Genomic DNA, 23737 nt, shown 5'->3' with positions numbered 1-23737 from the left:
TTATATTAGCAATTAATATTATTCATGTTATGTATGACATGTTAATCACTTTTTGAGCATAATTATCTTTAATTTTTATTTAATCTTAATATTTAATAACTTATAATTATAACTGTCGTAAATCCAAATGCTTTGGAAGTTGAAGTTAAAAATGGCAAATTAAAAAAGGTATAGAACATTGTTATTTTTGTTGCTTTATAATAAATGCACAAAACAAATTCACTTGAAATTAAATATATATTTACCTAGACATATCAAATATTTTAATTTGAAAAAAAGCCATAAAAAAAGCCATAAAAAGATGTGTATCAAATATAAAGTTGATTTCTCAAAATATTTGCTGATAATAAGATTCCAAACAAACATTTTCACTAAATAGAATGAGTTTCCCATTAATTTCCAGAGTTTTTATTCATAAATTAAGTTACTTTTCAATCATTCATCAATTTTCTGTCGGTTTAGTCCCTTATTTATCAGGGGACACCACAGCGGAATGAACCGCCAACTATTCCGACATGTTTTAATCAGCGGATGCCCCTCTAGCCGCAACCCAGCACTGGGAAACACCCAACACTCTCACATTCATACACACACACTCATAAACTACAGCCAAGTTTGTTTACCAAATTCACCTATAGCGCATATCTTTCGACCTTTTAACTAATTAATATTTTTCAGTAGTCATAAATTATGGATGACCTGTTAATCACTGTTTAAGCACAATTATCTTTAATATTTATTTAATATTAATATTTAATAACTTACGATCATAATATTAAAATGATATATTAAAAAATATATTGATAATTGTCGTAAATCCAAATGTTTCGTAAATTATTTCTGACTGGCTAGTCAAAAAGCTATACAAGTTTGTTATTTTTGTTGTTTGAAGCTTGAAATGAAATATATAATTACTTAGACATATCAAATATTTTAATGTGTAAAGAAAAAATATATATAATTTAAAGTTGATTTCTCAAAAAAAAAAAAAAAAAGCTTATAATAAGATTTGTTTGACCACAGAAAACAAACAATTTTGCTAAATAAAATTAGATTCCTATTCATTTTCAGTGTAAACAAGAATGACAATTTTTAAACAACATTTATTCCTCAATAGTTTTTCCTATTCACTTTAACAAGCCATAAACATTTTTACTAAGCTTTGTGCCATTCTAAATTTTGTATTTAGCCACACGTTAGACATAATTAATTGTTTTGTTTTATCATTCAGGGTTTCTGCAGGACTCACCAAGTTTTAAGACAAGTAAATTTAACACTCCAAGACATTTTTAAGACTATTATAAATGAAATTTTAGACTCATACAGCGCTAAACGCTTAGGGGTTTTTCTAATGGCCCAAATGGAATTTTTATTTGACCCATCAAAAAATTATAATTTAATACATTTAATAGTACAAGAATACTAATTATTTAATAAGAATAAAAAAATTCTAGAATTTTTTTTTTCTTAACAACATATTTTAAATAATGTCTCAAAAAGAGCAAGCTCTAGTTTTTATACATACACTTGTTTTTAACATAACCTTTCTTTAAAATAAAAATATATATTTTTTAAAAACAATAATAAACTAAATACATGCACAAATATCTGCCTAGGGGTCTGTTCTTCATATGTGGATTACTCAATTAGCTGGATTTGGTTATTGCATATTATATTTAACAAACTGTTTATTATGAATTTTCTGTAATTTTCATTCAGTTTATCCAGACATTTTAATCTGATTCTCGAACTTGTTTGAAGAACCAAATTAGCCAGAGATCAGTTATCAAGAGTAAAAGATCCAGGATCTTCCAAATCATCTTAGATCATTTAAGCAAGGTACAAAGAACGGATCCCAGATCAGTGTCCTCAGCAGTAAATACATGGAGAACTATTAAACAAATGTTACTGAAAGAAAAATAATGAAAATATTATGCTAAATATAGTTAAAAATAAGTTTTATTAAGGAAGTAGCTATACATGAACAAAGGAAAATTAAGACCTGTTTAAAAAAGATTTAAGACCTACAACACAATCTTTCAGCAAATTTAGGACTTTTTAAGGCCTAAAATTTAGTTTTTGAGATTTAAGACATTAAGACTTTTTAAGACCTTGCGGACACCCTGTCATTGCATAATTTTCCTAAAGCAACACCCCTAAATATATCACATGACATCAAAACTGTGCAGATTACCAAAATATGATGCAAATATCCAGAGTAAAAAACTCCCAGGAGCCTCTAAATCAATGTCCGGCACCTGGCAGGAAAGTCCCATCTACTACTGTTTTTTTTTCATCTTTCTTCTGGAGAGTTGGGTTTCTTTCTGAGTAATGTTACCCCCTCTTTCCTTTCTTTATTGGTGGGCTTTTGAATAAAGAATCTCTTTTCGCTTTCCCTTTTATCGTATTCCCTTCCTCACTGTGTCTCTTTTCCTCTCGCAGCCTGTTGTTTTGTCTCTCGCTCTCTCTTTGTCCCTCTGTGAGGTCTTGGAGGGCTGCACAGGAAGGTCTTGAGAGGGTGAGAGAGTGAACATTAGGGAAAAGATGAGGACAGGAGCCCGGGCCAGTCATCTCTTCAGCTGTTTGCACCGCATGGGCCTCGTATCCATGGCGACGTCACTATAGATGTGGGGGGTTGGGGACGGCTTGGGTCAAACCGAGGAAAAAGGGGTGGACAAACCCAGCAGTCCTCAATAAGAGTGACATCACTGAAGAGGAATCCACTCTTTCTTCCAGATCCTTTGTTATTCTTCGGAGACCCTTCTATCCTTTCCTCTGCTGTTTGGAGAGCTGAAAAAGCCAAGTCTAACTGATTAAAGGGACAGTTCAACCCAAAATTTAAATTATGGCTTCGTTTAATCATACTCATGTGGTTCCAAAACCTGACTGTCTCCAAACATTTTCTGCAATCAAACAAGTTAGCTAGGTCAAAGTTTAGGATTTATTTAATTGAACTGCATGTAATATATCCATCCATTTAGACTTACAAAACAAGATCAGCAGATATACTTTTACTTAAGGTGCCATTATTTCATAGAGTTAGGTCGATCTGCATTCTTTAAGTATGCTCCATATGTATGGAATGAGCTTTAAGATATACTGCATATGAATATATCTGTTATATCTAAAATATTTAAAATCTGACAATTTATAACAAATTTTATTTTCGTGTTATGATATGTATTTATTATTTTTGTAACTCTGTCCTATGCTGCCTGTCTTGACCAGGACTCCCTGGTAGAAGAGATATTGTATTCAGTGCTTCCCACAGGTTTAAAATAGACTTGAGGTGGTAGCTGGATTGAAACTATTTACCCACATCACATAAATGGTTAGCTACACGCGACAAACAAAATATTAATGTAATTTTTAACAATATATTTATTTAATATGACACTGTTTTACACTTTCTTTTCAATGGGTTACATTTTTTTATTTAAAAAAGCAATTCACTATATTTCTCTTACTTTTATGCTCTTCAGGAGCCATGTGCACACACTGATAGACAAAATCTGCTGCTGACAGTGGTAGTATTGCCAAAGCATTTAAGATATGTATAAAATATATAATATATCAACATAAAAGAATACAAAATACAGCAAATGAGAAATAAATGACATAAACAAGAATAAAACAGAGAATATCTCTAAAAATTATAATTACAAGAATAAAAAGTGTATATTATTTAAATAAGGCAAATGAGTTGATTAACCATTTTTAATGGTGTACAAATATTTAGCAGAAAGTTTATCATTTCATCCTCTCCAAGTTTATAGTTGTGCGTGTTCTGTCAGCTGCGAGTCCAATCTAAAGTAGGCTTAAATAAAAAGGTAGCCTAATGCAAAAAACGCACGTCATTAACGACAACTTTAAAAAGTAAAAACAAAAGCCGAATCACATACATTTAGGTCACGTTTACATTTTCAGGTCTTAATGCCCAATTCCGATTTGTTGCCTATATCAGGTTTTTTTTGGCCTGTCCTTTTACATGTTCTTTTAATTGTGACCCATATCCGATTAATGTGTTTACACTTACCATAACAATTTACAAAGTTGAACATGCGTAAAGGTAGGTTCTAGCATCTGCGCCACACTAGCCACGATGGAAGAAATGCTTTTAGTTCTACAAAATATGTGAAGATTGCCCAATTTTAAAATGATTTTGAGGCAAAGGTGGAGGAGGAGGGAAAGGGCTGTTATCGCAGCTTGCACCTATGGTTTATCAATGGTGTCCTCCACCATTCACACACAGGGCATGAAGGCTGGTAACCTCTGCCGTAGACCACTGACCACTTTTCTCCTCCATGTTTCCTCTGTTGTTGTTGTTGTTTACCACGTGTCCGCATTGAGGGCTTCTCCACACACGCTCTTCCTTTTACGTCATTAAACCGCAGAGAAGTACCACATTGTCACAAGTTTAATGACATACAAAACGTAATGCCTCAAGAAATCCGATCTGCCTGCTTACATGATAGTCGCATTGTCAAATATCTGATTTATTTCCACATATGAAGGAGGCCTGAATATCCACTGTCATAGAACACATCCGATCTGTCACATATAAAAAAAACAATCGAAATTGGGCCACATTTAACTGGCATTGAAAACTGTGCCTTAGAAACCCAGACCAGCAGGAAGCAGCAGTGGGAAACAGGTAACGAGAGAAGATTTTCCACTGATTAATTGATCGCCGATGTTTGGTTAATGGACAGATACAAAAAACAAGTAAAAAGATGAAAGTAATAGTAAACAAAAATTGGCACCAATTATACTTGGGCGGCCATTAATATATGTAAAAATCTATGTGTGGGAAGCACTGGTATCTCAATGGGACATTCCTGGTTAAATAAGTAAATAAATAAATAAATACAGATTCAACAAAATAAACTTCATGAGATACATATTTGTCAATCAGACATAACTGAAACTAGATTTCTGTAACGGCACTAATGGACCCCTTCCACATTTCCGGGTTTCTCAGTAGCGCAACTCATCATAGTTTGGTAAACTTAAGCTTTGAGCGCAGTGAATGGGAAAGTTTAACAAACATTTTTTAAAGTCCTATTAGCTGAAATAATAAAAAAAAAACTCCATGATGGTGTTATCAAGACTTTTAGAAAAAGAAAAAACTGATAACAGCAGACAGAAGAGAGAATAACGTCAAATTTACTGTCCTGTCTGATAGATGCTGCATTAGAAACACTTTGCACAAGCTGTAATTTGTTTTTGTTTAATTTGATGCAAAGATTATATACTACATACATAAATACATGAAAATGTTCATACGCTTTTTTAAAAGGTCATTTAACAAGGATTTAACATGCTGATGACCATTAAACGCGTCATAACAGTCTTGTGAACAGAATCCATAAAACGAATTCAATTTAAATACAAAAAACAATGAAGTTTGTATATTTATCAATAAATACAGTATTTCAATCTATTTTTTGATTTTGAACTTAAATATTCTTCTTCCCCATCTAGTCATGTCCTGTTTTTTTTACTTAATGTAGTTTCCAAAATAATTTTTATATTTAAATTCAGAATATACAAATAGTTAAATATATAAAATGTTTTGTGTGTGTGTGTGTATCAATTTAAAATGATTAGCTTCACAGTTTGTTTTTAACTAAGATAAAGCAGTAAACACATTAAATAAAACATTTTAAAGTAAAAAAAATTCTTGTAACCAAAGTGATCTACCCATGTTGTTTTGGACCCCGATTACCTTAATGCATGATTTAAAAAAATATATCATATTTGGTGTTTCACAGAAGTAATAATGCTGTGCAGGTTTGGAACAAATACAGAATTTTGGATTTTAGATGAACTATCCCTTTAAGAAGCCTTGGAAAGCGAGGCTCCCATCTGCCCCGAGTGACTGCTTTACATGCGTTAGTAGAGGCCCATAAAGAAGCGTCTGGATTTGGAGTGTCCATCCTGCTTGACAGACAATAAAATACCATTTATCAAACAGCATCAAGAGATCCGAATGGAAACCCTCTCTGAATTTCCAATCCCCCATCTTTCTTTTTCAGTGATTACATAAGCACATGTAACACCCCGTCCTTTCTGTTTTTTTATTTTATTTTAAAGCCTTACGTCATCTGCAGCTGCCCCTCAAAATTTCAGGGTCTTGCCAGTTGCTGATGTGTCCTTAAGTCCATTCCCAAACTGGCCCCCTCCCAAACATCCATGTAGTTATTAACATAATGGGTGCACGCTGACACCAACAGGACCCCAGGTGTCCCATGTTTTAATTTGACTATTACTGCAGTCAGCACTTCATCTCGGAGTGGGTGCTCCACGTTGAAACAATGACCCATGTGCTCCTGTGAGGCTTGTGTAAGTGGAGGCTGCAATCAGTCACCCTTTGATGGGCGGACAGGAAAATACGCGTCACTGAGGAAGGGAGAGGGTTTTTTTTTTTATTCCTCCACCTCCCCAACTCCTTCCTCTCTCACACACACACTTTTTTCTTTATCCTAACACCAAAACCAGGAAACATCTGTAACCTCGTCTACGGCCAGGGTTGTATGCTTACAAAATCTCTTGGGCCGCTGTTGGACTTATTGGAGGGAGGCAATCAGGAAGCTGTAGTGTTGGGATTCAGTGTACAGGACTTGGACAGAAATAGTGTGCCTTCGGAAAGATTCTCCATGTGTCCCTGGTCTCATTTGTCATGCAGTACGCAACAGTTTAATTGGATATTGAGCTTGCTGTGGTCATTTCTATGGGCTGAGAGGTCTGTCAATCAATGGGCCAATCCATCTCGCTGCATTGGTGTTGTGGGACTTGTGATCAGCATTTGTGATCTACATGACACTGCAGTATTCTCCCTATGGAGAAGCTCAAAGCATCTGGTGTAGGAAATATCTAAAAAACTTTAAACCTGCTTATGATTTTTGTTGATGTTTTAATACATAAGGGAAACATCTGCAACTTTAAATCTGAATATACATTTTAAAGCATTGTAATTGGTTAATAGTTGAGGGAGCATCTAAAGCTTTAAGTGGATTATGATTTTTCCTTTTTAATATACAGCATCTATTGCTTTAAACATCATTGCTGTTCTTCATTTTGTATCTTTTTATTTTTGACTAAATTCTAACAATATTATCCTATTTATTTATTTATTTTTATAGTTTTTATAGATTTTTATATTGTATTATAATTCATTTTGTTTTCAATTTTAATAAACAAAATCTCCCACTTTAAACTTAATTTATTATTATTATTACTTTTATTATTATTAGTAAGGGTTGGGCTACATTAAACTATTTTTAAAGATTATACTATTTTAATAATATCATTTTTATTATAATTTCCCATAAAATTATTATATTTTTTTATTACAAAAAATAAACATTTTAAACCTTATTATATAATTTTGAATTATCATTAATATTTTTTAATTATCATTCATGTTGTCAGACCCATAGATGTATACACTAGAAATTGCATACGGACCCTGATTAATCGTCAATAGCGCCACCACATTTATACAGTGCTCCCAGGACAAAGCTCATTCAACCACACTTAGTCAAAAAGCCAATCTGAAGATGCTAGACTTTTGCGCTGCAAACGGGTGTAGTAATGAGCAAACAAAGAAAACAAAGCATAAAGGCAGAACATTTCATAGGCAAGAATTTGTTTTTTATGTTTTTGTATGTTACAAACTTTTGTGTGTACAATCTCTTACTGCATTGACCATAAGACAGCACCAACTTGCACTAAATAGGCTTATGCTAGTTTTGTTGAATAAAATAAGCAAACAATCTAAATGAATTATGACAACAAAATGCTGTGGTGCTAGAAACTGTGGTGTATTATTGTTGGCTAAATAAAAAATCATAAGTGGATTATGATTTTTCCTTTTTTAATATACAACATCTATTGCTTTAAACATCATTGCTGTTCTTCATTTTGTATCTTTTTATTTTTGACTAAATTCTAACAATATTGTCCTATTTATTTGTTTATTTATTTATTTTTTTATAGTTTCAGGCAAAAATAGACCCATAGATGTATAAAAAAAAATTAAAAACTGCTTTTATTCTAGCCGAAATAAAACAAATAAGACTTTCTCCAGGAGAAAAAAAATTATCAGACATACTAATAAAATTTCATTGCTCTGTTAAACATCATTTTGGAAATATTAAAAAAGGAAGAAACAAATCAAAGGGGGGCTAATAATTCTGACTTCAACTGTATATATATGTGTGTGTGTGTGTGTGTGTGTGTGTGTGTGTGTGTGTGTGTGTGTGTGTGTGTATATATATATATATATATATATATATATATATATATATATATATATATATATATATATATAATATATATATATATATATATATATATATATATATATATATATATATATATATATATATATATATATATGTATGCGTGTGTGTGTATTTATATATATTTCAGGGCTGTCTTCCACTGCACCTTGGTCCCACACTCATTTCAAAGGAACATTTCTACTCTGTACTAAAATGCTGGATCTATTAAAGCATTCCTTCCAATAGACAACAATTACGTAGGCGACATTTAAATTAAAATTACATTTCAGTTACATTTATTTAGTAGTATTAGTTTCTTTTCCCAGAATTTTGTCAGAATTCCTATCCTTTTCTACCATGTCTTATTGCGCAGCTAATATTAGTAAGTGCAGGTTATTTGTATAGGCTTATTTTGGTTGTAGCAAACAGAAATAGACAAGCTCCGAAATTCAATCCAAAGCAAGATGCAAATTTAAAAAAAAGATTGTTATTATTTCGGGCCTGGTTATGCTGTCATTTTCAACAGTACTGACAGCAATTTGCTCCAACTCTGACTCTCAGTTCAAGACAGCAGCAGTGGTGAGAGAAAGAAAGAGAATAAAGGGCGTTCACACAGGACATCTTCCTTTCAAACAGCTAGACAGAGCAGGAGCAGAGGCCTGTGCTCTAAAGACATGCTTCTCCAAGGCTATTTATAACCTCACTCACCTTAAAAACGACATCAGTACCTGAAACGTCAGCCTCAAAATAAGCAGAGCAACAAAATAATGCACATCAATACTCTCCCATACCTTTCCACCTTACCCATTATCAAATAAACAAACATGCTATAAGCCACCAAGTCCTCTTTAATTAGTAGCACAACCTCACTATTTACCAGTTTTAATCATCTCTTTAATGAGTTAACATTACATTCCATAAAGTACATGTTTTTATGCATGCTCATGTGGTTTTATTTAGGGGCCTTTATAGACTTGCATTGTCTGTATCTGCAAGTTTTGTTGGAGTTATTCTTTAGAACAGCCTTCCAGACACTCAATCACTGACACGGCTACAGAAAACAGACCCTCAAACCATCAGATGTGCATTTGGGAAAAGACTGCAAAGAAAGGAAGGATCGCCTCTGGACGAATAATAATAATGATGTTTGTCAAAGTTCTTAGCAGCTAAATCACCAAAGAGGAGCTCCATCTAGCAACAAGAACAAGGAATGAATGACTCATCTACTTAACAACTGTATAAAAACAATTTAGCACAAGAGTGAACAGAGCCAAGTAGGCATTCCCTAGGCAACTATATAAAACACCTCCACACTGCCCAATACCTTTTCTTGCTTTTAACTCTTGGTCTGCACTGGAAGCCATTTGTGTTTCCTTTAACGCTGCTAGAACAGAGTTCACACTTATTCAGAAGTCATATGCTGATTAATAGTTCTATTAGATGGTCTCTGGCCTCTTTGTCTTTATGGATGGAGACCAAACTCTAAATTTCAGAAACAGTGCAGTGACTCATGCAAGGTCTGAATCTGAATGTTTAACCACTTCCTGGATGGCTGGCATGTAGTAGGGCTGTGCAGAAAGATAATTTATGTATCATTTTATAGGTTATTATAGGGTTTATACAGTAAATCTCAAAATAAAATCATGTATTAAATGAAATAAAATAGAGGCATTAAAGATATTTCTCATTTAATTCAGTTTAATTCATCTTTATTACTATAGCTCTTTTACAATGTAGATTGTGTAGAAATGTAGAATGTAGAAAGCAGCTTTTAATTTAATATTAGATGATCTAAAACTAAATTACAATCTAAGATATGAATATGAATAACCAATAAGGTAATGATGAAAACATACATTTTAATTCTATAAGAATTTATATATAATAGTTGTAATATTAAATTATCAATATTAAATATTATTATTATATTATTATTTAATATATGCATTACAAATTTTGATAAAATCAAAGATGCAAGATGTTCGACATTGGATCTGTTCAACATTCTGGATCCTTACAGTCCTGTTTAATCCATGTATGTTTTTTAAAAAACAATTCTTCTATTAACTATGCTTGATTTGATAAAATAATAAATAAAAAAAAAATAGTTATTTTTACAATTTGAAAAAAACAGTGTTCTACTTGAATATGCATAATCTGTAATTTATTATTTGACTGAGAATTTCCGGCGGCCATTATTCATATTTTCTGTGACATATTATCCTTCTAATATACTGATTTGTATGGAGCTAGATCAGTCTCAAAAATAATACATTTACAAAACCACAATTTATAGATCCACTATACAATAATATTCACAAAATCCAACTTGTAAATTCAAACATGATTCATAAACCCACAAATCCAGTTCGTGAATTCAAAACATGATTCATAAACACACAAAGCCAATTAGTAAATTCAAAACACGATTCATAAACACTCAAATCCAGTTCGTAAATTCAAAACATGATTCATAAACACACAAAAACAGTTCATTTAGCGAAAATATTTGATTTTTACTTTGTGAATTCAAGAATTTTGTAAACATGAATTGTGTGAATTTGATTTTGTAAATATATTATTTTTTAGACTGATCTGGCTCCATAGATTTGCTGCTCAAATATTTCACTGTATTATTAATGTGAAAAACAACAGCACTTCTTAATATTTTATTTAAAACAGTAGTACAGTCTTTTAAGATTTCTACAGTAATTAAATTTTTTATTAAATCATTTAATTTAAGACATCCTTTTACAATCATTAAATAACATTACCCATCCCTGCTATGTGCAGTGTCTTACTATGTAGAATGATAATGCAGTGAGCGGATGAGGTGGGTGTTGATGTGTTTAGATGGGTGGTAAAGCAAGCTGCCCATCACTTTCAATAAACTGCATGGGCAGAAACCTAAACGTGTGTCAGAAAGTGACCCTTCCATTTGCTGGAGGGAGGAAGATTCTCAGTGACCTCTTTCTAAACACCCCTCCCCTTCCCGATGTCCTGCTGAGTATCTCACAACAGACACATCACAACCTCTCCAGGACCTCTTCATGCAGACAGGCAACACATACACTTAGTATGCTAACATAACCAAGCATGTGCAGCTATTTGGTGTTATTGGAGTTCACTTAATGGACATTATGTATGTTTATACACTTACTGGCCACATTATTAAGTACACCCAGGTGCCAACAAAATCCTCTACACTGTTACATCATCACCAGAATGAATCATTGATACAAGACAGGATGGATTCATGCTTTCATGTTGCTTATGCTAATTTGTGATCCAACACCATCTGAATGTTGTGACAGAAATCTGATTAGGCAACCTTTTTCCATTCTTCTGTTGTCCAATTTTGGATAACTGTAGCTTCAGTTTGGTGTTGTTAGTTGACAGGAGTGTCACCAGTGTGGATTTTCTGCTGCTGTAGCTCATCTGCTTTAAGGTTTGAAATAATAATTCCTTACATTTATAGTGCTTGTCTGGACACTCAAAGCGCTTTCCACATTTTTTGGCGGGAATCTCCTCATCCACCACCAGTGTGCAGCATCCAACCGCAGCCATATTGCGTCATTGGTGGAGAGCAGACAGAGTAATGAAGCCAATTATAATATGGGGATGGTTAGAAGGCCATGATGGACAGAGGCCAGTGGGCAAATTTGGCCAGGATGCCAGGGCTAAACCCTACTCTTTTTGAAGGACATCCTGGGATTTTTAATGACCACAGAGAGTCATTAAATCGTCTTATCCGAAAGACGGAACTTACTGAGTATAGAGTCCCCTTCTCTATATTAGGGCATTAGGACCCACACAGACCATAGGTTAAGCGCCCCCTGCTGGTCTCACTAACACCACTTCCGGCAAACAACCCTAGCTTTCCCATGTGGTCTCCCATCCAGGTATTGACCAGGCAGAGTCCTGCTTAGCTTCAGTGGGTGACCATGTGATAGTTGCAGAGAGCTAGCTACCGGCTAATGAAATAATGTGTGCTTAAAGATGATATTCTGCGGACCTAAATTGCATTGAGTGCTTATTTGAGTTATTTTCATCTTTCTATCTGGTTGAACCAGTCTGGCAATTCTCCTCATATTTGATTTTTCAGACCATTCTCTGTAAACCCTAGAGATGGTTGACAGCAAAAATACCAGTATAGATCAGCAGTTTCTGAAATACTCAGACCGGCCTAACTGGTAACAATAACCATCCCATGTTTATATGAAAAAAAAAGTTATTAAAAATGCTTTCTAGCTAACAGCAGGTCATCTTAACCACATCTATGTGCCTAAATGGATTGTGGTGCTGCAATGCGATTTGCATTATCTAGCAGATGAACAGTTGTCCCTAATAAAGTGTCCAGTGAGTGTATAACATAAAGATAGGTGACACTTAGAAAACTAGCCCTCAATCTCTGACAGTTGTTGGACTAGTGTTGTCGCCCCCCACCCACTCACCCTTCCCCCTCGTCACTCTGCCAAAACACAATGGTGATCTCTGCTCTTATAATCTACCGCTCCGACTGGTCCGTCACAGATTACTCTTGGGCTGCCAGCTGTCGGGAGCTCAGCTTTTTTTGTTTTTTTTGTAAGATCCCATCCATGATGCTGAGATTCCTCAATTTGAGAGTATTAACAGGCTTCATATAGCTAGTCTGGGACCGAACCCAATTATTTTCATGCTAGTAAACAATAGAAGGTTAAAGGAAACCGGAAAACCCTACTGCAGCATGCCGATAAGGGCCGATTTGCTTCTCAGCCTCTCGGGAGCCAAGAGATCCTGGCTTCAGATCAATCTGGTTGTTCAACCCCCCACCCCTTTTCCCATCTACTTTAAGCTTTTGTGGATTTTGTTTTTATTCCTGAATCCGAATAGCCACGTTTGACTGCCTCACTTATGGTGAAATGTGATTTGGGGTGGGTTTTTTAGAGGATAAATGTCCCAGAAGTACGCTTTCAGGCAAAATGTTATAGTGCAGATGGATTAGAAACCAATCAGAGAACCGCAGTCAGCTAATTCCTTCACTGAAGCACAGTAAAACAATAGTGATTGAATGTGTGCATTTAGCCTCCATGTTCTGTTGGAGAGACGATGGAAGCGAAGTCGAAATGCCGATATTGTATCAGAATTAATTGAAAGTGGAGACTTCGGGGCGTCTAATGGAAGGCTTTCTGTGAATAGGCTGCCAAAAATAGTAGCATTGCCAGGCGACTGTTATTGCAGCTGCTCCCATAACTTCAGTCTGCATGTACATAGATCCATGGTATTTACATGGGCAGATACTTTAATGCTGGTTGTTTGCCTCCTAACACAATGTCTGTAGTCTCTTGTGTAATATGATTGATAACCCGACGACTGACAGATTCACTCTATGATAACAAAGGATGCTTATCGCTGTCGTACAAACAATGCGTTGTAATATTATATGATTTAGTTGAGTAAAAACAGAAAGCAGGCCTTCAGTTATCAGATGTCTAGTGCTGTCAGCTGATGATATTTTATGTTGTTTCTATGTAAGGAAACCAGCATTCCAGCACCTTTTTTTGTTCCAAACACCATCAATTGTCAGAACATGCAGTACGACCTCGTTCTTACACTGGCAGTAGTAAAACAACTTTGGGATATTTCGGAGATGTTTATGAGAGTTTCATGGGATGTGACTATGCATAGAAATATTACTACATTGTACAGAGTTAAGGTCACTCAAACCATTTGAGGAAACTGATTGCAACAAACTATTCAAGTTCAAAAACTAATCCTAATGAGTACTGTGAACTTAATCCATTAGAGTAAATGAAGCAATCTAGCACTGTAAAACCCAATAAATGAAGAGAACTCAAACCAACAGAGTACTGTAAAACGTCAACTCAAACCGTTTGAGGAAACCTATTGCTACAAACCATTTGAGTTAAAAACTAATCTATATAGTACTGTGAACTTACTCCATTTAAGTTGAAGTAATGAGATAATTAACTCATTACCTTCAACACTGAGTTCAAAACTCTTTTTAAATGAGTAGAATTAACTTTCAGTAAATTTTGAGTTAACTACTCTTATTTCATTTAATAAAGTTGACTGTTGGGTTTTAGAGTGTAAGTGACATGTGTTTTTAAAGTGAAATATTTTTAGGGCCATCTGACCCTACTAGACACAAGTCAAATGATAACATATTTATTCAAATGTTAAAAAGTTGGCTTTAAAAAATTTAATCTATTGCTATGTTAATTAAATGCATTTACTATAAAAATGATGGGTTCCACACAATTGATTTGTGTTGAAGCAACATGAAGGATTTATGTTATGTTGAACATGAAACAATTAAGTTGTCCCTCCAAAAACTTAATAAATTGTGTTCTTTTTAAGTTTATTTTAATATAAGAAGTTTAAACAAACAGCAAACAATTTTTTGAGTGTATATTGTATTTCATGTAACTAGTTTTATTACAAACGTTTAAGTCATTACTAGGGCCAGACAGAATCTGCAGACATTTTTTGCTATTTCTGCTGAGAATTTTGGTAAAAGATATGTGGATTTATGCGCGATGATTTTAGGAGTATCATAACTAAAAATAAAAAATAATACATTTTAAAACTTTTATTTAATTTTTACAATGCAAATCCATCTAGATTCACTTATTTGGTAAAGAAAGCAAGTCTTTCCTATAATATATCTACTAAAAGACAGAAAATAACTATTGTAAATAAATGATATGAACATTTTAATATTACTATTATATCACAATAATATTAGTGAAATTATTTTTTTAAATGAATAAATATAAATTTACACACATTTACACAAGTAAATACATAGACTCAATGATGGGCTAAAAATCTGTGGACTTCTGCGTGCGCAGATTCTGTGTGGGCCTAGTCATTACTACTAATCTAAACGGTAGAGAAATAATTTAAATTAATATTTTTGGCTGGTCAAACTTGCTCTACGTAAAAAAAAATTCTCATTTAAATAATTTATTCAAATGTAAAATGTTTTATTTAGGTATTTTCAAGTAAGACCTATAAAACTACTGCTTTGCATATCTTTGGGAAAGCACTAATTCAATTGCATAGAAAAAGTTGCACATGCTTCTTCGGCCCTCATCTCATCACTAAACTTTTACTACAAAATTTTCAGCACATTGTAAATTGCACTGATTAATAAACTGGAATTCTCTTTGTGTTCGTTCTTTAGGAACAACAGAGCGCGTGTGCTTGATCCAGGGCACCGTAGAGGCCCTGAACAATGTCCACGACTTCATTGCAGAGAAGGTGCGCGAGATGCCGCAGAGTGCTCAGAAAACAGAGCCAGTTAGCATTCTTCAACCACAGACTACCGTCAACCCTGACCGTGTCAAACAGGTGAGGCCTCACTTCCTTCAACTTGCCTATTTCCTGTTTCTTTCCATTTACAGTTTCCTCTCTAGCCATTGCTCAGCACATGCACAAGATTGTGAACTTCCTTTTTTTGTTGACTCTATATTTAAATCAGATTTTCACACCTTTGTTTTTGATCTAATACTCTATTATTCAATTATAATAAAATGCACAAGCACAGAAAGCCATATTTACCATACTATTTACCATACTATATACCTTAAACATTCAGATTCCAAAGCAACGTGTATAACCATGAAGAAATCAGAACACTGGCTGAATGAAAAGCATGTTAAGAAATATAACATTAATATTTTTAATATGTGTTATGTATTGACCTTTTTCTTCACTGCAGAAGTGCGCTCAGTTTCGCGATTGTTTTAGAACTTCTGATTTAGTGTTGCCTATGGCAGAAATGACTAGGAATAATAAATGACAGATAACAGGCAAACTAGTTGCTCTACAAACAAGTGTGTTCATGACTATACATAAAAGGTGAATAATATAATAAGGACATATCAGTTTGCAACATCAATCAGCATAACAAGCTGTTAACGTATAAAAATCAATGGAAGTGAATGAGACCCGAAGTGTCAAGCTTAAAAAAAAAAAATATTCAATTAAATTCATGTTTATTACTATAGCGCTTTTACAATGTTGACTGTGTCAAAGCAGCATAACATAGAAGTTCTAGTAAACTGAAACTGTGTCAGTCCAGTTTTCAGAGTTGAAGTTCAGTTTAGTTCAGTTCAGAGTGGTTTAAAATTCACTGCGTAAAGTCCAAACCCTGAAGAGCAAATCCATCAATGCGCAGCTCTACAAGTCCCAAACTAAGCAAGCCAGTGGTGAGAAACAAACTTCACCAATTGACGAAAGTGAAGGGAAAAAAACGGCAAAACACCAATGGCTGCGCTCGTCATACGTGAAGAATAAGGTCAATAGTGAATGCCGCTATAATTTTATATCTGGGCTATTGTTGTTATGTATATAAAACATTTTTGTTACTTAAAATACGAGTGAAGATTAACAACTAAAATGTTTAAAATAATACCAATATTTTTAACTATTTTAGCCAGCTGTACTTAAGTTATAATATTTCTCTTTTTACATTTAGCCAACTTACTAAAATAACAGAATTACTAAAATTTAATACATGAAAATGGAAAACAAAATAAATACTATGTTTAAACTGTTAAAAAATATAATAATAATATCTCAATAGTAAAATATCAGTTTTACGTTTACATTTTTCATTGCTTTTTCTGTTTTCAATACTGTTTAATGGAGTATATGCACACAGACTTTTAATTTCAGCCAGCCTCAGTGTTTCCGGACTTTCTATTATAAAATTGCCACGTTTAAGGTCTGTTTTCTTTAAAAATCAGTGATCTTCACTGCCTGATAGATATACAATATGAAGTGGGTCTCAGACCGGACAAGAAGCACTGCATTAAATTCCTTTCCCCTCCCCTTTAAAATATGAACATTAATTTTACCCCAGTATTTTCAATAGAAATTCTGAATTAGCCTGCTGGTACTGACGACACTAGCGGTTAAATGTTTTTTCATCTCATTTTACGCTTGAACAACTAAATGAATGCTTAAGTCTATTTTAACAATGTATTGTAATTACATTACAACATTGATGCTAAAAGGAACCTTAAAAATAATTAAAAATAGTCACATTAAGCTTTCACCGGAGGTTTATCATTGGCTGGAAAACACTAGCTGTGCATAGAGCCCATTGAACAGATTTCTAATAGACAGAGAAACTAAAAATTTCTGAATGAAATTATGCGTGTACAATTATCTGTGTGTGTATGTAGGTTGTAATTTCACGAACATGTGACACATTCTACAAAATATGCAGCAGCAGAATAAAATGAACTATAGGGGGAATTTTTGATTACATCCTTTTTAATGAACAGTGTTAACTCCATCAAACAGATCCCACCTTTGCGGCAGAAGCAAACAAAGTCTCGAAGATTCTGAGTGTGTTTCAATTAGACAAGTCATTGATTGCGTATGGGCTATCTGTTTAGGAGATTATCGCCACCGGTCACTCCTCATTATATGGCCCATTGATCTGCTGGGTTTCTGTATTGTTATCATCCACATCAATGAATCTTCCCCTTTATTTATCATTTGCTTAATTAAATCACCCTTAGGACAAAAAAAGTTGGATGTATGCATGAATAATTTATGACAGGCTGTCCTTTTTCTGTTCTTGATTTTAAGTTAAGCCTGTCCATTAAGAAAGTGTCCTCTTTGTGCTTATTGAGCAGTCTCTGTGAAGACAGGGCCATAACCTGAATTCCTAGAACATAAGTCTGAGACACTTTACCCCTGCAGAGTTGTCGACCTAATTATTTATGCATGTAATTATAGGGCTTATCAGCGGAGCAACACATCTCACTTTATATATTGCGCACTATTGTGTCTGCTGGGACAGCATTACTGCAAAGCCCTCACTGCATTCTGCTGCACTGTGCATTATGACAAGCTATATATTAAACAGGGATGCAGAGAGATGAGGCTGTGGAGATGTTAATGTTCAATATGAGGACGTACTACAGAAACATAATTGAAAAAGAAAAATACCAGCGACTATTCTGCTTTTTAAAAAAAAAATTGTATAAATATTTCCCAAATGATGTTTAACAGAGCAAGGAATTTTCTGCAGTATTTCCTATAATATTTTTTGTCCTGGAGAAAGTCTTATTTGTTTTATTTTGGCTACAACAAAGGCAGGTTTAAATGTTTTGAGACCTATTTTAAGGTCAAAATTATTAGCCCCTTTAAGCAATATATTTTTTAGATTGTCTGCAGAAGAAACTAATGTTATACAATGACTTGCCTAATTACCCTAACTTGCCTAATTAACCTATTTAAGCCTTTGAATTGCACTTTAAGCTGAATACTAGTTTCTTGAAAAATATGCAGTAAAGTATTATGTTCTGTCATCATAGCAAAGATAAAAGAAATCAGTTATTAGAAATTAGTTATTAAAACTGTCATGTTTCGAAATGGGTTGGAAAACATCTCTCCGTTAAACAGAAATTGGGGGAAATAATGTTTGGTAATTCTTTTATTTTATATACATTCATTAATTATGGGAAACACCCATTCACTCTCGCATTCACTCACATAAACTACAGCCAATTTAGCTTATTCAATCACCTATAGCACATGTCTTTGGACTGTGGGGGAAATTGGAGCACCTGGAAGAAACCAACGCGAACACGGGGAGAACATGCACAGGGAGAACTCCACACAGAAACGCCAACTGGCCCAGCCAGGGCTCGAACCAGCGATTTTCTTGGTGTGAGGCGACAGTGCTAACCACTAAGCCACCGTACCACCTATTTTATATAATTTTTTTTTACTATTTTTATTTTTTACACAGCCAGAATTTCACTAGTGGCCATTTGGTGTGGGTTCATTGGTAGTTGTGATTGAGGTCATATGACCTAGCATTGCCTTTGCATTCTTTTCCAATTGTCACCACACGTGCGGCTGTCGTGGCATGCATCTCATTGCAGTGCACTCTGATTGAGAGATAGAGCGCAAAAACTGAAGTCATATTAGGCAACAGCTGCTGATCTGGGGTCAGGAACGTCAGTCGCTGAGCCTGCAACCAAATGGTGAGAGCATGGACGCAACTGACACCTAACTTAATCCACCCGCCCTTCAAACTCACCCACAAACACAGCAGATCAGTATGATCTTCTAGATGGCTCATTGTTATGGACTCCTCATTGTTTCAGACTAAACTGAGACGCTGAAGTGCCAGCCTTTAGTGGCTTCCTCTGCTCACAACCGGTTTCCTTTCATCTTTCCTGTTTTTTCCCTCATCCACAGAGGAAATGGAGCATTAATGCAGAGGAAGGCGAGAGTCCCTAATGTTATCTATAGGCAGACACGGTGAATCGTTGCATTTTTAGGAACTCGCAGGTTTGATATCTGATCAAATGACGCACTAATGCATATGCAAATCAATCAGCTCCAAAAACTATTTAGTAAACTGACAATTAATAATACTTGGAGGTACAGGAACAATCATTAAAAGATTGTAAATCAGACAGCTACACGGTGTTATTGTTTTAAATTTTCATGAAAAAAAAATGCACTTTATTTTCAAACAGTGGCTTAAAATGTGACTTTGTATTTAACATTGAATCAGTCATTCAGGATATTTGTTCAAAAAAGTGTGGTGATGAAACAACCCAGCAGGCATTCAACAGCATAAGACATTAATATTAGGTTACATTTAGGATTTGACGACGGGTGACCAAAATTCAATGTCAAGCCAGCGTCTAAAAACAATGTTATTTTGACGTCCAATAGCGACCTTAAAATTTGGTCAATTTTAGGTTCTATTGGAAAGTGACCAAAATCTAACGTTGAGCCAACATCCTAAACCAACATCATATTGATATCAAAAACTGACATTTATTCGTCAGGTATGGCACGCAAAATCCAACGTCTGATAAGTCAGCGATATAGGTAAATGTCTGAGGTAAAATCATGTATGAGGTGTTACTTTATTTTTTCTGTTCATTGTTAGAAATGACATGCAAATACATGCTAACAGTGTGCTAATCATGCTGGAAACACGTAAAAAAGATGCAAATTCATGACAGTAACATGTTAAAACATGTTAGCCATGTGGCAAATCATATGGCTAAATTTGGGTAGCAAATTGAAACAACCCAGCAGGCACTCAAATGGCATAAGACAGTAATATTAGGTTAGATTTAGGTTGTGACGTCGGGTGACCAATGTTAAATGTCTAGCCAGCGTCTAAAAACTTATTTTGACGTCCAATAACGACATTGATATTTGGTTAATTATTGGTTGTGTTGGAAAGTGACCAAAAGTCAATGTAAAGCCAACATCTTAAACAAACATTATACTTATGTCAAATACTGATGTTTCTTTGTCAGGTATGGAAACCAAAATCCAATGTCTGATAGACGGTATAGTGGTAACTTTGCTGTAACATCATTAGATGTCGATATTTGGTTTATTTTGATTGGACATTGACGTTGGCCTGACGCTGGGTTCTGACGTTAACCCGATTTTCATTTCCAAACAAAATGCAGCGTTCCCTCGATGTTGGGATACAACGTCAATCTGACGACATGTTGATGTCCTGTGCCTGCTGGGAAGTGAAGTCTTTGAGTGAATTACTAAATCACACTGAATTATTTTTAAATTAATATTTTAATTAATTATTTTATAATAATATTAAAATAAAATGAATTACACATAATTAAATAGTTTTAGTGAAATTGATTTATTCATTCCTTTTTATCTTTGGCTTAGTCCCCGCACTAATCTGGGGTCGCCACAGCGGAATGAACTGCCAACTTATCCAGCATATGTTTTACGCAGTGGATGCACTTACACACTCATTCACACTCATACACTACGGACAATTTAGCTTGCCCAATTAGCCTGTACCGAATGTCTTTGGACTTGTAAGGGAAACCGAGGCGTTTTAGTGAAATATGTTAATAAAATAACAGATATATTGAGATTCATGGATGAATGAAGAACTCTATAAAAAACAAACGTGATTCTCAATTTATCCAGAAACACGCAGCTCAATTGCATACCTCTAACAAATCAATCCTAGTGTTATTTATTAGAATAAAAAACTAGTACTGCATTGGGCAATTACCATAATTTGAAATCATTCAAGAGAAAAGGCTTCACGCATTCTCAACTTCCATTAAAGATCAGCTTTTGATTATTTTTGATGTGCCACTGGAAGAGCAGTAATGGTTCCTCCTGCTTCACTTATGACTTCAAAAAAAAAAAAAAAAGAGTAACATTTCTCTCTAATATCTATTTTTTAACATCAAAGCGAAAGGAATGATTTTCTTCATGCATTGCTGGCCCTTTCTGTAATAAGCCACAGCTTTACTTCTATTATATTGATCAGTGGGATTGCCTTAAGTGGCTGTGCAGTTTCAAACCATCCTTTCCCTTCACAACACCACCAAAGCCAGCCTATTTAATTATCCTGCATCGTGAATCTAATAAAAGTTCTCATTGGAGCACTATAGCTGCACACACGCACACACACACACACATAGACAGCCAAGCGAAACGCTGCTGTGTTCCCTGCTCATCTCCTAAATTAAAAGCGACATCAGGAAAATTGCTCTAACGTCTAAAATTGAAAGAAAAAAAAAAACCTCTCACCCAATAGCCCAAACCATCCCTCCCTTCCCCTTCCACCTCAGGTCTCTGGAGGAATGATGACTGGCTAAAATATGTTATGCCTTTTTTAACCTTCAAATCCATCAGCCAGCCAGGAAAAAGGTCACGGTCTCTCCACGGAATATCGATCTCGTTTCCAGGAGAGCCAATGGTATGAGAGAAAGTCTTGCACAACATTGGTTGTTGGACAAGGAAGTACATCCTCTAATGCTGGGCTCAAATCTCTTTTGGGTGAAAGAAAGGACAGATGCCGTCTGTGTTGTGTGTCTTTAGTATTTGCAGACTGGCAGTTTTGTTTATACAGTCACAGTGTATTTGAGGAAAGCATGTGTAGAACTTAGACATCCTATCTTACAATATTTACTGGGATTCCACAGTCAGAGAAAATGTGGCGATATCAGGGTTATGAGTTTATGGTTTATTATGGTTTCAAGGGCTTGATGGGTCGAATTTAAAATCCATTTCAAATACTTTAATTGATTTACAGTGAATATGTTCTATTTTGAACATGTATTTACAATTTTTGGCTTCTCATTTAATGTAAGATATGTCCAGGTTTAAATGAGCTATCATTTTAAGACACGGTTTTATAGATTAATTTAGGAGGTTAATTTAAAATTGTATAGTTAAAGTAAGAAATCACTTATTTCTGACATGTTCAGATATTTTCCAAAAAATCATTTTATATTTATTTCAATCCCAAATAACTAGTTTCATTAATGGTTGTAATAATACAAAAATAAATTCTCTAAAAATAGGCTTTTTAGTAACTGTTTAATGCATTACATTATACTAACTAATGATCCCTATACTAAAGTCTTACCATTATTACTCATTCATTCATTAGTTTTCCTTCGGCATAGTGACTTTATTCATCAGGGGTAGCCATAGTGGAATGAACCGCCAACTTATCCAGCATATGTTTTACACAGCGGATTCCCTTCCAGATGCAACCCAGTACTGGGAAACATCCATACCCTCATTCACACACATACACTACAGCCAATTTAGTTTATTAAATTCACCTATAGCACATGTCTTTGGACTGTGGGGGAAACCGGAGCACCCAGAGAAAACCCACGCGAACATGAGGAGAACATGCAAACTCCACACAGAAATGCCAACTGACACTGCCGGGACTCGAACCAGCCACCTTCTTGCTATGAGGTGACAGTGCAAACCACTGAGACACCATATCACCCCTTACCATTATTAATTTAAGCATATTTGGTATACTTTTATTGAAATGTTTTCTTTTATTATATATTTATTTATTGGGTCCTAAAATTGTCTTTTATTATTGTTTTACACTCAGAATATTTATAGTGAATATTGTTTTTATTTTTAAATGTATTTACAATTTTTGGATATGTATATTTGGATATTTGGATATTTTTGGATAAGATATGTTCAGGTTCAAATGAGCTATAATTTAAAGGCACACTTTTATAGGAAGAAGAAATTAATTTAAAACTGTATACTTAAATTAAGAAATCACTTATTTCTGACATGTTTAAATACTTACATTTATTTTACTCCCAAATAACTAGTTTCATGCAGAAAAAATCCACAAATAAACATTCCCTTATTTGTTGTTTGTGAATCACAAATTGAAAATGTCTTTGTCAAAGGAGGTAGAAAAATAATATTTGTACACAACATAAAGCCCTAAAATATCTTGCCTGATGGATGATATAAGAGGATATTAATAAGTCAGAATGTTGAGCATTATTATCAGGGATTATATTGGCTATTTCGGAAGAATTGACATGTCTATATCAAGTCTCGCAGCGAGTGTCACACCTACCTTAAAAGCAAGGGGTCCTGTTGATATTGGACTGTGGTGA

General features: G+C 34.4%; 1 protein-coding gene across 2 annotated transcripts in view; it reads left to right on the top strand.

Annotated features, from left to right (window-relative positions):
- nova2 (NOVA alternative splicing regulator 2) overlaps positions 1-23737 on the top strand; it is an 84098-nt gene that overhangs the window by 41162 nt on the left and 19199 nt on the right. For both annotated transcript variants that reach the window (XM_056474197.1, XM_056474196.1), the window contains one exon: positions 15478-15644. In XM_056474197.1, coding sequence (XP_056330172.1) covers positions 15478-15644 — 167 coding nt within the window. The remainder of the gene's footprint in view (positions 1-15477; positions 15645-23737) is intronic.

This window comes from Danio aesculapii, chromosome 15, assembly GCF_903798145.1.
Source record: "Danio aesculapii chromosome 15, fDanAes4.1, whole genome shotgun sequence".
In the NCBI taxonomy this organism is placed as follows: Eukaryota; Metazoa; Chordata; class Actinopteri; order Cypriniformes; family Danionidae; genus Danio; species Danio aesculapii.
This window is presented reverse-complemented; position numbering and strand designations above follow the sequence as displayed.